Genomic DNA, 12,893 nt, shown 5'->3' with positions numbered 1-12,893 from the left:
AACAGTCTGAGTCAGGATGCTGAGGTTTGGGGTTTGGTTAAAAAAAAGCAACAGAAAAAATTATGACATAGTTTTTGAGTAAATATCATTTAAGTTGAAAGTTAGTGAAGGCATAAAATCAGATTTATCCAGACAATGAGCCAGAAAACAAACAGCGTATTGCACACCCAACTGTGTTTGCTTTATAAAGTTTGTGAAAACGCCCAGCTTTTATATGGTATTATAGTTTTGAATGTATTGCCCTTGATTTACCAGGATGCGGCAGTCTTTAGGAGCAAAAGTTCATCTGCTGGTTCGTGTGGGATGACAATATTTATTGATTAGCATTACTCTTGTTACAGGTGATCATTGAGAGATGTGAAGTCAGGCTTTAAAGTCCAACATCTATCATATTTTGATCCATTTTAAAAGTGTTCCCAGTGGTCTTTTAAATATGATAATGTCATTTTTAGTCTAAATCTAAAAACCTGTCGTTTTCTAGGACATAGTTTCAGCAGAGCGGCAGTAGTTGATTAGAAATTTGCCTCTGACCGCAGAGAAAGCCTGCTTTATTTCCAGTTTATTGAACATTTGTTCAAGTCTATGTACTACTAAGAAATATCTTCTGCATGTCCTGTGAAATGACAGGAGCATATGGTTTACTTTTGGGCTGAATTGGTGCACCCCAGGAGGGTTTGTCTGCAGGTTCCATGGTGGCCCCACTTGTGTTTGCCCACACTGGCTTAGGTGGGGACTGAGTGGTCTGGGTCCCTACACTAAGCAGCCGCCCGGTGGAAAGCGTAGCGAGCTAACAAGCTGCCCGACGGACAGCGTAGCGAGTTGGCGAGCGAGTCAGACTACTAAGTGCCCACTCCAGCCAGTGTGGGCAAACACAGGTGGGGCCACCATGGAACCCACAGACAAACCCACTTAGGGTCCACCAATTCAGCCCAAAGGTAAACCATATGGGGCCCACATTGAAATGTTCGCTGGGAGCTAACGGCGCTAGCAACTTTTTTGACGACCAGATACAATAGCAACGTAAAGTTTTAAGCATAAAGCAAGCTGAAGCATCACAAAGCTGTCATCAAAGATGCTTGGACATGCAGAAGATATTGCTTAGTAGACATTGAATCTTCATATTAAGGTGGGGGCCGCAAAATATTGACTTGGTGGCCGCAAATGGCCCGCGGGCCACCAGTTTAAATACATCAGAATGGAGGGAGCCTGAGGCTTTTTTCCATTTGATTGATTGGAACAAAAAAAGTGCTCAGAAATGCAATTTTAAACCTGATTTTCTCTATATATGTCCTCAATCATGAGAAAAAAAAATGCTAAAAGAACAAGTTAAAAACACTAAAAATGTTCATGTGGGGGTCTTAAAGTCATAGTTTTTGCTCTTTTGAATTGCAAATATGCACCTATGTCCTGCAAATGCAGCTGTGACATAAATCTAGTTTACTGGGAGATGGAAATTCAAGGTCACTGACGTTTAAAATTCATCTGAGGATGTAGAAATGCAGATGGATGGGGGTACTTAGACGGCCAGTTTACCTGACTTTGCAATCTTTTTTACAGGCTGCTGTTATGCATGACACCCACCTATTTTGGGAGACGGTAAGGTGAATCCATGTACGTGTTGTGTGAATGTGTGTGTCATCCAGCCCCCTCCCCCAGCTCCCCTGCTCTTTGTCCCTCCTCTTGTAGTCGGAGGACGGACGGCATCCTGCTCCAGACAACCCACAGAGATGATCCACCGCCGCACAACCTTCACTTCACTTTCATAGCCATTTAACCCCCGGAACCTGCGCCGCTACACCCATGCTCCACCCTCCTCCTGAGATGCGACACCGCTGCGCCGTTTCCCGGAGAATATCTTCATTCGGCGTCGCTCCCCGCTGATAGAGAGCATGCCCGACGCAGGGACGGTAGCCGCGGCGGCGGCCGCCGCTGGAGGTGTGACCACCACCGGCGACGGCCCCGAGAGCTCCAGGCACCGACACCGACCGCAGCAGCAGCAGGGGGACGCGGACAGGCCGGAACCGGCCACGGCGCCCCAGCAGAGCTCCTCCGGAGTACTGGGTGAGTCCAGACCGGCTCGTGTAGCTCCGGACGGTTCGGGTGCAGGCGGAGGAGAGGGACAGGTGGACGTGACGCTCTTTTGTCTCCATCCCACAACGTGGAGATGAGCACATGCAGACTGAAACAATGACTGCGGATTGGTGGGACAGCAGAGGGATGCTCGAATGCTTCTGACCTGCATGTTCTCCACACTGACTTGGCTTTTTTTTAAGGGCCCCCAATGCTTCTTCTTTAATTAGTAAATCCTGAGTTTCTATGTTAGTTTCCAATAGAAAGAAACTGCATGTTGGCTTTTGTTGATGCAACAGAAAGTTGAAATTTCAATAAAGCAGAATACACATGTTTTCTGTTTACATCCAATGACAGGGGCATTTTTTTAAGATTTGGAGGGAGGAAGCTATTTTTAGATCAGACCACAATATTAGCCCCTGTAGGGAGCCTCAGCTGCAGAGCTGGGGTTGTTTTCCTGTATGTGGGATGCAGAAGCATCTTCTGCACTCCCTGCAAGCTGCTGCTGCTGCTGCAGAGTGATGCAGTGGAGCAGAGGGGCTGGTAGCACATGAGCTTGGACGAGGTAACCTGAGCATGCAGCAGCAGACTGGAAGAAGCAGACTGATGTCATCCTCTGTGGACGGTGGCATTGCAGGTTCCTTAGTGGGTCAGAAATGTGCTGGAGGCTTGCTGGGGTTGAACATTAGAAGTGAAGAGCAACAATGGTGCAAAGACACTTGAAAGTTGATACATTTTTTCTCTCCTGCTGTAAAGTTCTGGTTGCATCAAACTATCTGATTTTGTTTTTAATTTCTATTATAAAGTCAGATGTTCATATGGCCCTTTTATCATTATGGAGGACATCTACAAAGAAAATTAAGCTTAAAACTGCATTTTTGAGTATGTCTTTATTGTGAAACAGAAATAATTAAATTGGAAAAAAACCTGTTTTAGGTGCTATAATCAGCAGGCCTCCCTGCTCTGCTCCATTCCGATGCATCCATTTGCTCGTCTTTGTTTTCTTCAGCTGAGCTGTACAGCTTGATAGCTCTGAAAATGATTGCCATTTTTGTTGCACTGATTATGTTAAGCTGGAGTTGTGAGGAGCTGTAAGCTAGTGGGAGAGCGTGTAAACAAAGGGATGGTGGGAAGTCAGGGCAGGCTTACTCCAACAGAGGTACATTTCTGATGAACTCCTGCAGAAACTGACTTGAAATGACACAGATTTTTTGATTTTGGCTAAAAATGGCATGACAATAATTAAAATTCCCATTGGGAACACTTTTAAAATAGATCAAAGGATGATTGAAGTTGGACTTTAAGTTTGCTCAAACATTGATTCTGTCTTCTTGAGTAAAAAAATCAACAACTATTTTTTGGTTGAACCGTTAACAGAACATGGACCTTATCAGAGTAAATCCATTGAAAGTACAAAAGTCAAATGAAGACAAAGCCTTGATGCAGAACTAAGCAAGCACAACTCAAAACAATCATAAGTGAAATGAATAACACTGTAAAATGTAACAATTAAACTGTCATATATCTGTAAATGTTTATGGATTTACAGTGCATGTGGAAAGTATTCACAGCGCCTCACCTCTTCCACATTTTATTATGTCACAGCATTATTTAAAAATGAATTAAATCAGTTTTCTTCCTGAAAAATTATTTAAAAAAAACAACAATGTGAAAAAGTTATTTTGAAATTGTTGCAGATTTATTAAAAATAAAAACTTAAAAATGATAAAGTATTCACAGCTTTTGCTCAAAATCTAGTTGTGTGTGAATATGGTAATCTAAAACTGTATGTGCACTTAGATAGAGAACAGGACAATAATAGGGAGTAGGTTCACTGGGTGTGGAAATAAATTAGGATTGGGTATGAGAATTTATCAGACTTTTGCTTCTTATCACTCCTTTTTGGAAATTTCTTGTATTTTTTTAATCTTGTTCTATCTTTCTCTTTTAAAGTATACCTCCAAAATAAAATATTACCATCATCATCGTTAAGATCTGATATTTTTTGGCTCCAAACAACCGGAAATACTGCATTGAGGACACATATGTTGAGTCTCACTCCATCGTTTGATCCATTGTAAAATCGTTCCCAGTCGTCTTTTAATTATGATTTTGCTGTTTTTAGGCAACATTTAAAGAAAAGTGTTGTTTTCTAGGACATAAGTTTCTGCAGAGCGGCCTTTGAATTGTGTTCGGGACTGTTGGGGTGGAGTAAGCTTGACCTCACTTCCCATCATCCCTTTGTTTACACACTCTCCCGCTAATTTACAGGTCCCCACAACCCCAAGCTACCGGAGCAACAAAAATGGGAAAAATATTCTATTTTTGAGCTAGATGAGGCTAACCAAGACGTACATGGATCTATTTGTCTACTAGAGGTTGCATCAGAATGGAGCAGAGCGGGAGCCGATTGTAGCTTCTGAGTCACACTTACAAGCTTTTTCCATTTGTCTTTTTATCCGTTCCTGATTCACTATGATTTGAATAAAGAAATACTCAGAAATGCAAATTTAAGCTTAAATTCCTCTACCATCATGAGAAAAAAGAACATGTTAAAAAGTTTTAAACTGCAACACTGAAGATATGTTTTATAAAAATACTTCCCAGTACTGTTTTGTTCTCTTGGAAACTGCCCTCCTGCTCCCTCTCTTTGGCTGTGATGGATGGAACTTCATTGGGATTATCAAGATATCACATAACTGCCCTCACACGTGTCCGTGTCAGTCAGTCCGCCGGTGCAGCAGCGTGCCCATCATGGTGGCTTTTCTATTCTCCTCAAACTTTTGGTGGTATTCTGGAGATCTTTTGACTTCTCTCTCTGGAGGCTGGGATGCTCACGCATCTCAGTGCCTCTTCCACATTTTCCTAATCCCTCCACTGTGGCCCTTTTGTGATTTTGATCCTCTCAGCCATCTTCTTTTGTAGCTGCGACTCTCGCCAGCCAGTGTTTCAAGGATTAATTAAGCGCCTGTCATTAGAAAATGCTACATAAAAGTCACACCAATTAGACCGTTCTCCCTGCGAGGCCAACGGTGATAAGATTCTGTGTTATAGAAATTAGGTCATGTACTTTCTGGTTGCTCAATCAGTCGGTGCATTTATAAGGGACTGGGAGGCATGCAGGGATTCATTGTAGCTTTGGATAAAAAAACTGCAAAGGGAACTGCAGTCTTTCATCTTGTAATTTTTACCTTTGGAAGTGGTATTTTTGGTTTCTCATCTGACCAGTCATCATAATGGGGATAAATGTGGGATAAATGACTGAAAATGGATCTCATAGCTGATTTCCAGTTAAAGAAACACAAATTTTCCTTTAAATATAGGCTAACCTGTGCAACAATCAAGACGTCTTTCTGCTTTTACTGCTCACAGGATTCACGTTTAGTGAATGTAAAACTAGGAAACCTTGCTCATCACTGCTGCTTTCTGAAAGCAAAATGTGGTAATTTGAGAGTCCATTATCTTCCACATATTAAACTAAGCTCCATCCACGTTGCTGGGCATTAATAGATGCTGTTTACAGCGGGCCGACTCTCGCTCCCTCCGCTCTCTCTCTCCTCTCAAACAAGCGGGATGTCTCAGTTTTGCTTTCGATAGGTTTAGTCAGGTTCAGTGTCACGCTGGTTTCCTTAAATACAGCTGTGGGAGGGCAGAAGCACTGAGAGGAAGAACATCACTAAACTTACTAAAAGAGAAGCTATTTTTTTTCCTCTTTTTTTGCAGCAGCAGTCAGTCTTCCCACAGCTGCATAAGTGAATGGGGCTGATGAATGCGGATGATATGATGACAGCCGTCTAATAACTCTGAGCTTTAGACGCCTCTTTGCCGATAATCCTTGCCTGATGCATTTCCGTTCTTCCTTATGGTCTGGAGAAAGTGTCAAGATTTCCTCGCAGGTTGATGTCTGTCCACTTCTAGTTTCATTTGAAGAAACAAATAGTGGAAAGAAATGGATTGTAATATTTTACATTTGCACCAAGCATCATGTCACCTAAAGAATAAAACAGCTGTGCCAAAACTTTTGCATATTTTTAAGGAACATTTCCTTAAATGAAAGCATTACAGAACAGCTAAAACTCTCTGGAGTTGTGCTGTTTAGTACCAAACTAAAAAGTTTTATGACAACAGAAACATAAAATGTTAAAAAAATAGAATTAATAAAATAAAATAAAAAGAAAAAATGCAAAAAATGAAACATAAAATGTATCAACTTTTGAAATAGACACATTTTAGATGATGGATTGGTTTGAGAGCCAGTCTGCCTTATTAAGTGTATCATGTTCAGACTATGATCTCACCAAGATACACTAATTAGATTCTCCTTGCGCCTGTCAAAAGTCCATGTTTGTGTGATTGGTTACAGTTATTTAGTGACAGTGCACAGTCAGCTGATGCTTTTGTGCAACAATTAAAAAAAAAGTAGTGAGGCTGCACTACGAGAACTTGATAATACACGATCCACGTTTTAAGTTGTGCTTGAAGAAGAAAGTTGATGAAAGCTGCAGTTTTGTTTAAAAGGTTTGGCAATTGTGAGTCATTAGTTTAACTGAAAATTGTGTTTTTGGTGTTTTCAATATAGCATTTTTATCAAGATGCAGAACATATACTGAAAATATTAAACTTAAAATTGTGTTTCTGCGTATTTAATCAAACCGTTGTGAATCAAGTGCAGGCAAAAATGTGACACGTGCTACAATTGGTGGCCACAAGCTCCCTGAGGGATGATGGGAAGTGGGGGTGGGTTTACTCTGTGCCAATTTTAGTTTAGATTAGATTAGATTAGATCAAAAATAGTTTATTTTAAGCCATCAAGAAAGAATAATGGATGTTTAATGGTCTCAGAAATGGAGGCTAAATTCTAATAAATGATGTCCTTGAAAACAACACAGGGTTTTTGATTTTGGCTAAAACTGTATAATCATAATTCAAAGACCACTGGGAACACCGTAAAAATTGATTAAAAGATAATTGAATTGCATAACTGATCTTACAAACAAACAGCTTTTATCACTATTGACTTATAAACAAACTGTTTCCTTTTTTGAATTGCAATACATGTGGGGCAACTTTAAGAAAATAAAAGGAAAAAAGACGACTTCCTGTTCCATAGATTCCAAAAGCAGCCACTAGGACTGGGGAATATTTTTGACAACTTCCTGAGTGGATTCAATTCAGATTCACAATATCTTGACTTTTTTTATTTATAATTGATCCAATTTGAATGATCAGACTACTTTTCCTCACAAATGAAAAAAACATTTTTTTTACTTAACAGTCTTCCAAAAACCTATAACTAACAAACTATGAAGGTTAGTAGCCTTTCCAGGCGTTGCCATAAGGTAATAAGTAACAAAACCTAAAAAAAAAAACAACAAAGTAAGCTAGATTTTATAAACAGAAGTAAAAACTAATAAACAAAATCATGAAAACAGAAAATTGAATTTCTCAAGATGTACTTTCAGTTATTAATAGATACTATACAGATACAGATACCGTCTCTGCTGTATTTAAATCTTTTAAAAAATGGTTCCATCTAATAAGTCATCATGCGTCGTCAAGAAACTTCCTCCTTTGTAACTCCAGAAATAAGCAAATTCCATTAATATGCAGATTGCTTTAGTTACAGACAATTTCCTCTAGTTGTGATAAACCATCTGTCTTGCCAGTGGTGATTTACGCGTCCTATATTCTCAAGTTTTTAATGGCTTAATCATAGCAGCCGTAATGCTGCTTTGCCTCAAGCCAGGCTACAGCTAAACTCTAATTCCTGCCCTCTGGAAGCACAAACATTTCCATTTTTAGACTGTAAAACTGTACAGAGATAAAGATAATACGCCCGCCGTCTTTTGAAGTGCTGCTGGTGTTTCCTGTCCCTGTTTTCTGTGACATGGTGCAGAGACTTTCTAAGTGAGTCTCTTGATTCTGCGATCCAAGCTCACTCGGTGAACTTACATTACCTTTCCGGGAAGCAAATGCCAGACGGATTGGGATCTGTCACCCTGTACTTTACCCTCTGGGGCTGCTGGTCCCAAATTTGATTGACTTTAGTCCTCTCTTAGTTGCTAAGCAGTCAGGACAAACACCAGTGCAGCAAAGAACCTCACAATAGCCTCTCTGCTGTCTCAGGAATATACGGATGTTATTTGGGACAAAGTTGGCTCAGAAACCATCAATGAGGAGCAAGGGAGTTTTAAATTTCCAACTGTCCTGTAGCACAAAACCTGGTCCTTTATTATTGTTCTATACTATAATAAAACACTCCCTTGGTACATTTTGTTTGTCCATGGCTGCCTTAGATTTTCTCAGCAAAATTAAATCAGTCCTCACCATCTTGTCCTTGTTACCCCGTGGCAGACCACTTTCAAAGTGAATCTCAGCAGAAAGCGGCTTTATCTGTTTGCTTGCAGGCTCTGATGAGCAATTCAGAATAAATACGTTTTCATCTTCCTCTATTCTTTGTCACAAACTCAAGAGAAATGTATGTGCAGAAGAAAGCACAGAGGACGACAGGTAACAGCTGTGTGTCCTCCTGCAGAGGTCACCTCAGAGCATGTCTTGTCTGGGTCTTTAAATTTGCTTTAGATGTAAGAGAATCTGTTGTAGAGCCCTGTGTCTCTCCTGGACGCCTCCAGGAAACCAGATGAGTTTCCAGGACGCGCCGTTATTTTTATGGATCCGCCCTTGTTGGCCTTTATTATGCTAGCGCCATTAACCTTCAAAAGCATCCTTGGAGTTGAGGATGAGCCACGTCATTGATGTCAGGAGGACGCTTTGATGTATGACAGCAAGAATGCATAAAGCTGATCCGTATGTGTGATAAGATCTGGATTGTATAGGAAGTATAGGTTCAAACTTGGCTATGCAGCACAAAAAGGGACTCGCTGTTGTAGGATTTAACTCCTAAAACACTTGAGTTATGTCTTCAACCCCATTTTTGGGTAATTCATGTTGAAGATATATTTTTGGGTTACTTAACCTTTTTTGGGGTAATAGTGGTATAATTTTTACGACAGAGTATCAGGGCCACCCCTGAAAAAAAAGTAATTTTAGGAGGTTAAAAGTCATAAATGTACAATTTTAACTTAGTAAATTTACGTTTTTTTCTTGTAAATTTGCGACTTTAAATCTCATAAATCCATGAGATTTAAATTCTGAGATTTATGATTTTCAAACATATAAATTTACGAGGAAAAAAGTAATAAATTTAGCCTGCAATTTTTAAAGCCATAAATATATGACTTTATTCTTACAATTTTTTAACGTAATTTTACGAGATTTAAATGTAATTTTTAATTTGTTTTTAAACTAGCCGTAATACTCTGAGGTAGTCTTTATATTAAGCAATTGTTTTCTATTTTTGTTCTAGATAAAGTTAAATATTTAAAACTCATTTCCCTATTAAACCTCCTTGATATATATATATATTTTTTACCTTTTTGGTATCAAACTTTTCATTTTTTTAATGCATACTCCAGGGGAATCCATATGAAAATCATCTTAATTGTTACTATTTAACTATAATAGTCAGGTTAGTTTTTGTCATCTTGTTTCAATCACTTTATGGTTTTCTTACATTTGAAACAAAGACCTTTGTAGAGCTAAAATCATAAAGCCTTTTATGGATTCTCGAATGATCTGGAGTCTCTTTGAAGTGGTACTAAATTCTAACAGTTTCCTTTTTTGTGTCAATCTGTGTTGATAATTGTTCCTCATCTTTCATTAAATGGAGCAGTTAATGTATCTGACAATTCTGCATTTTGATCAGTTTATCTTCTTTTTTTTTTTTGTATTTGACATTATTTGTTGTATAGAAATGTCCACTAGTCCTGATATTTGCAGTCCAGGATTGCAGCAGAGATTTGCTCATCATGGATGACCTTCTGAAAAAACCAACGCTTTCTGGAGCTTCTCAGTTTTGATGAGGAGCCTCTTATTTCAATGTGAATTAACAAAGCTAACCTTTACGAAATAGATAAATACAACAGGAGAAACTTTAGTTTTTAAATCTGTGCAATGTTCTCATAAAATCCTATTTAATGTTGATTTCAAACAAAAGTAGAAAGATTGTTCTGATACTGGTCTCTATGACTTTTTCTATATGTTTGCACATTTGAAACATGTCTCTTATCCTCACTGCTGGTAATGAGGCCGTCTCTTTTTCTTTCTTGCTCCCATATTTTGTGAAACAATCTGTCCCTGTGCACAGATGCATGAAGGGCATTCTAATTATTCTGTCCAGGACTGAAAATGGTTACACAACAATCTAATCGGTTTGGGATTGTTTGTCTCTTGGGCTGTTTTGTGTTCCACTTTAGCGTTTTTTTAATGTCATATTTAAGATCCTAGTGTTCATTTCTTCCTAGTTGCTTAACCTTTCAATTTTTGTTTGCAGTGGTTTTGAATCCTCTTTTATTTTAGGTATGTAGAATATCTCTGCATCTCTAATTTCTGGGTTTCTGGTCTCTGGAGCTGTGACGTGGGGAGGTATGGATGACAATCTACAGCCTGAAGACTCACTGCCATGAAAAAACTGGTGTTTTGATCACATTTTTGTGGCATTTTTCTCACAAATTAACCTCATAATAGCATTTTTTTGAGTATTCTTTTTATTCAAATCATGAATCAGGAGCAGATGAAAAAATGCAATTTGAAAAAGCTTGTAGAAGTGATGTAGAAGCTATAATCGGTGGGGCACAAGCTTCCTGCTCTAATCAATTCCGATTCAACCACTTGCAGACAAATAAATCCATTAACATTTTAGTTTTTATCGTCCGAACTGGCAACTGTACGGCTGAATAGCTCTAATATTACTCGCCCTTTATTTTTCTCCATCACTGATGTGTGGTTGGGGTTGTGAGGGGCTGTAAGCTAGTGGCAGAGAGCGTAAACAAAGGGATGATGGGAAATTGCCCACAATTTAGAGGAAATTTCTGATAAAAGACTGCCGTTCTGAGGAAATTATGTTCCAGAAAACTACAAATTTTTCAATTTTGGAGAAAAAAACCCCAAAAAACTGGCATAATCTTAATTAAAAGACCACTGGGAACACTTTTACAATAGATCAAAAGATGAATGGAGTGAGACTTTAAAGACGATTGATCAGATTGATATTTTTTTTATTAATTGTTACGTCAAGGAAAAAATATAATGCATTAAGGCTGTAAACCGGATGAAGACATTGTGGCACGGTGTTGACAAACAGAAATTGCCACTTGCATGTGTCTGCATGGTAGCAGAAGGTAACTCGTGGTCTTTTGTTGTGCGTTCATCAGAGAAGCTTTCGTCTGCACTTGCCCTCTGCTTAACAAGGAGGTCTGTTTGCTCCACAAAGGCGCCTATTCATTTCCCTCTATTCATCACCACTACTCGATTATTCATAATTCCTAATCCGTCCCTCTGACTATGTTCTGCTCAGCCAGTTACACTTCCAGTTTGTGTTTGTTTGAAGGAGGCTTAAAAGTTGTCTACTTTTACCATTTCCTGACCAAATGATTCATGACACTATTGTAACCTTGGCTTTTTAACGCTTACGGCACCTCATAATGAAGTCGGCCCGCTCAAATACTCCGGCTAACTTGAGTCAACCACCAATTAGCCTATTTGGCAGAAATGAAAACAGACAGACGGCAGGCTGAGTGAGGCTGAGCAAGGCTGTGAAAATGTGATGCAAAGAAGAATTAGAAGGCGGGTTTGGGAAAAGTGATACTTGGACTGTTTTGCTGTTTGTGCACTATAGCAGCTCTCCTCTTACATGCTCTGGCCTCGTGTTGTTGGCTCTCAGCCACGAGTGCCTTCAGTGTCATCATCATTCATTGGTGCTTGGAGTCAAGGCCGCATCCTTGTTGTCTTCTTTACCACCTTTAATGAGGAAACCAGAGTCTTGACATCTATAGACACTGATATCTCTGTTCTATTGTTCACAAAGGGAGACTGGACTCCTCCCATCTTCCTGACATGGAGAACAAATGCTGTCTTTCAGATGCTCTGTTGTTTCACCAGATGAATGTATGTGAAAAATGATCTTAAAGTGTTTTTCTTTTGGTTTTGTCTCAAGCTACTCCCTGTTTTTGTATTTGTATTGTGTTGTTAAAGATCCACACCAATGAAAATCCTGTTTTGTTGTTTTTAAAATGTTCTTCTAGCATTTCTCTCTTGGTGGAAGACATGCTGTATATAAAGAAATTTACTGTGGGAGGGCCATGCGCAGTTGCAGACAAATAGATCCATTAATGTCTCAGTTTTCCTCGTCTGAGCTCAAAACTGTACAGCTGGACAGCTCCAACATTGCTCGCCATTTTTGTTGCACTGGTAATGTTAGGTTAGGGTTATGAGAGACTAAGCTAATGGAAGAGAATGTAAAAAAGGGATGATGGGAAGTGAGGGCAGGCTTACTCCGAGCAACAAATCAGTGGTGAATTTCTGATGGATTCCAATGGACTATGTCCGAATCCTAATTTTTCTCCTACCCCTACAGATTCTCCCTACCCCTACATTCAGCCCTCCAAACAGAGAGATATAGAAAAATAGTGGCTATGTCCAAATCCCTTCACTACGCACTGTATAGTGCGTTCGCAATTTTGTAGTGCTGTCCAAATCTACAATTTGAAAATTAAGTGTCCTAGAAATTTCCCAGAAGTCTTTGCAAAAAAAAAAATGTATATGCGTATAGATTCTAACTAGATTAGCAAATACAGACCACAATGCATTGTGTCTGGACAATTTTTGCACAAAAAAAAAAATGGTTTAAATGTAATTTTTTAACTAAACCATCTACTTTTTCATCAGAACACAGTAGAGTCATGAATAGACATTGTCTTATTGAT

The 12,893-nt window shown here is 39.2% G+C and overlaps 1 protein-coding gene across 1 annotated transcript in view; it reads left to right on the top strand.

Moving 5' to 3' along the window:
* Nucleotides 1-1,355: 1,355 nt before the first annotated feature.
* Nucleotides 1,356-12,893, top strand: part of ano8b (anoctamin 8b) — a 37,012-nt gene continuing 25,474 nt past the window's right edge. The window contains exon 1 of the mRNA XM_024278562.2: nt 1,356-2,061. Coding sequence (XP_024134330.1) covers nt 1,890-2,061 — 172 coding nt within the window. The 5' untranslated portion in view covers nt 1,356-1,889. The remainder of the gene's footprint in view (nt 2,062-12,893) is intronic.

The sequence above is a fragment of the Oryzias melastigma genome, linkage group LG4, assembly GCF_002922805.2.
Source record: "Oryzias melastigma strain HK-1 linkage group LG4, ASM292280v2, whole genome shotgun sequence".
In the NCBI taxonomy this organism is placed as follows: domain Eukaryota; kingdom Metazoa; phylum Chordata; class Actinopteri; order Beloniformes; family Adrianichthyidae; genus Oryzias; species Oryzias melastigma.
This window is presented reverse-complemented; position numbering and strand designations above follow the sequence as displayed.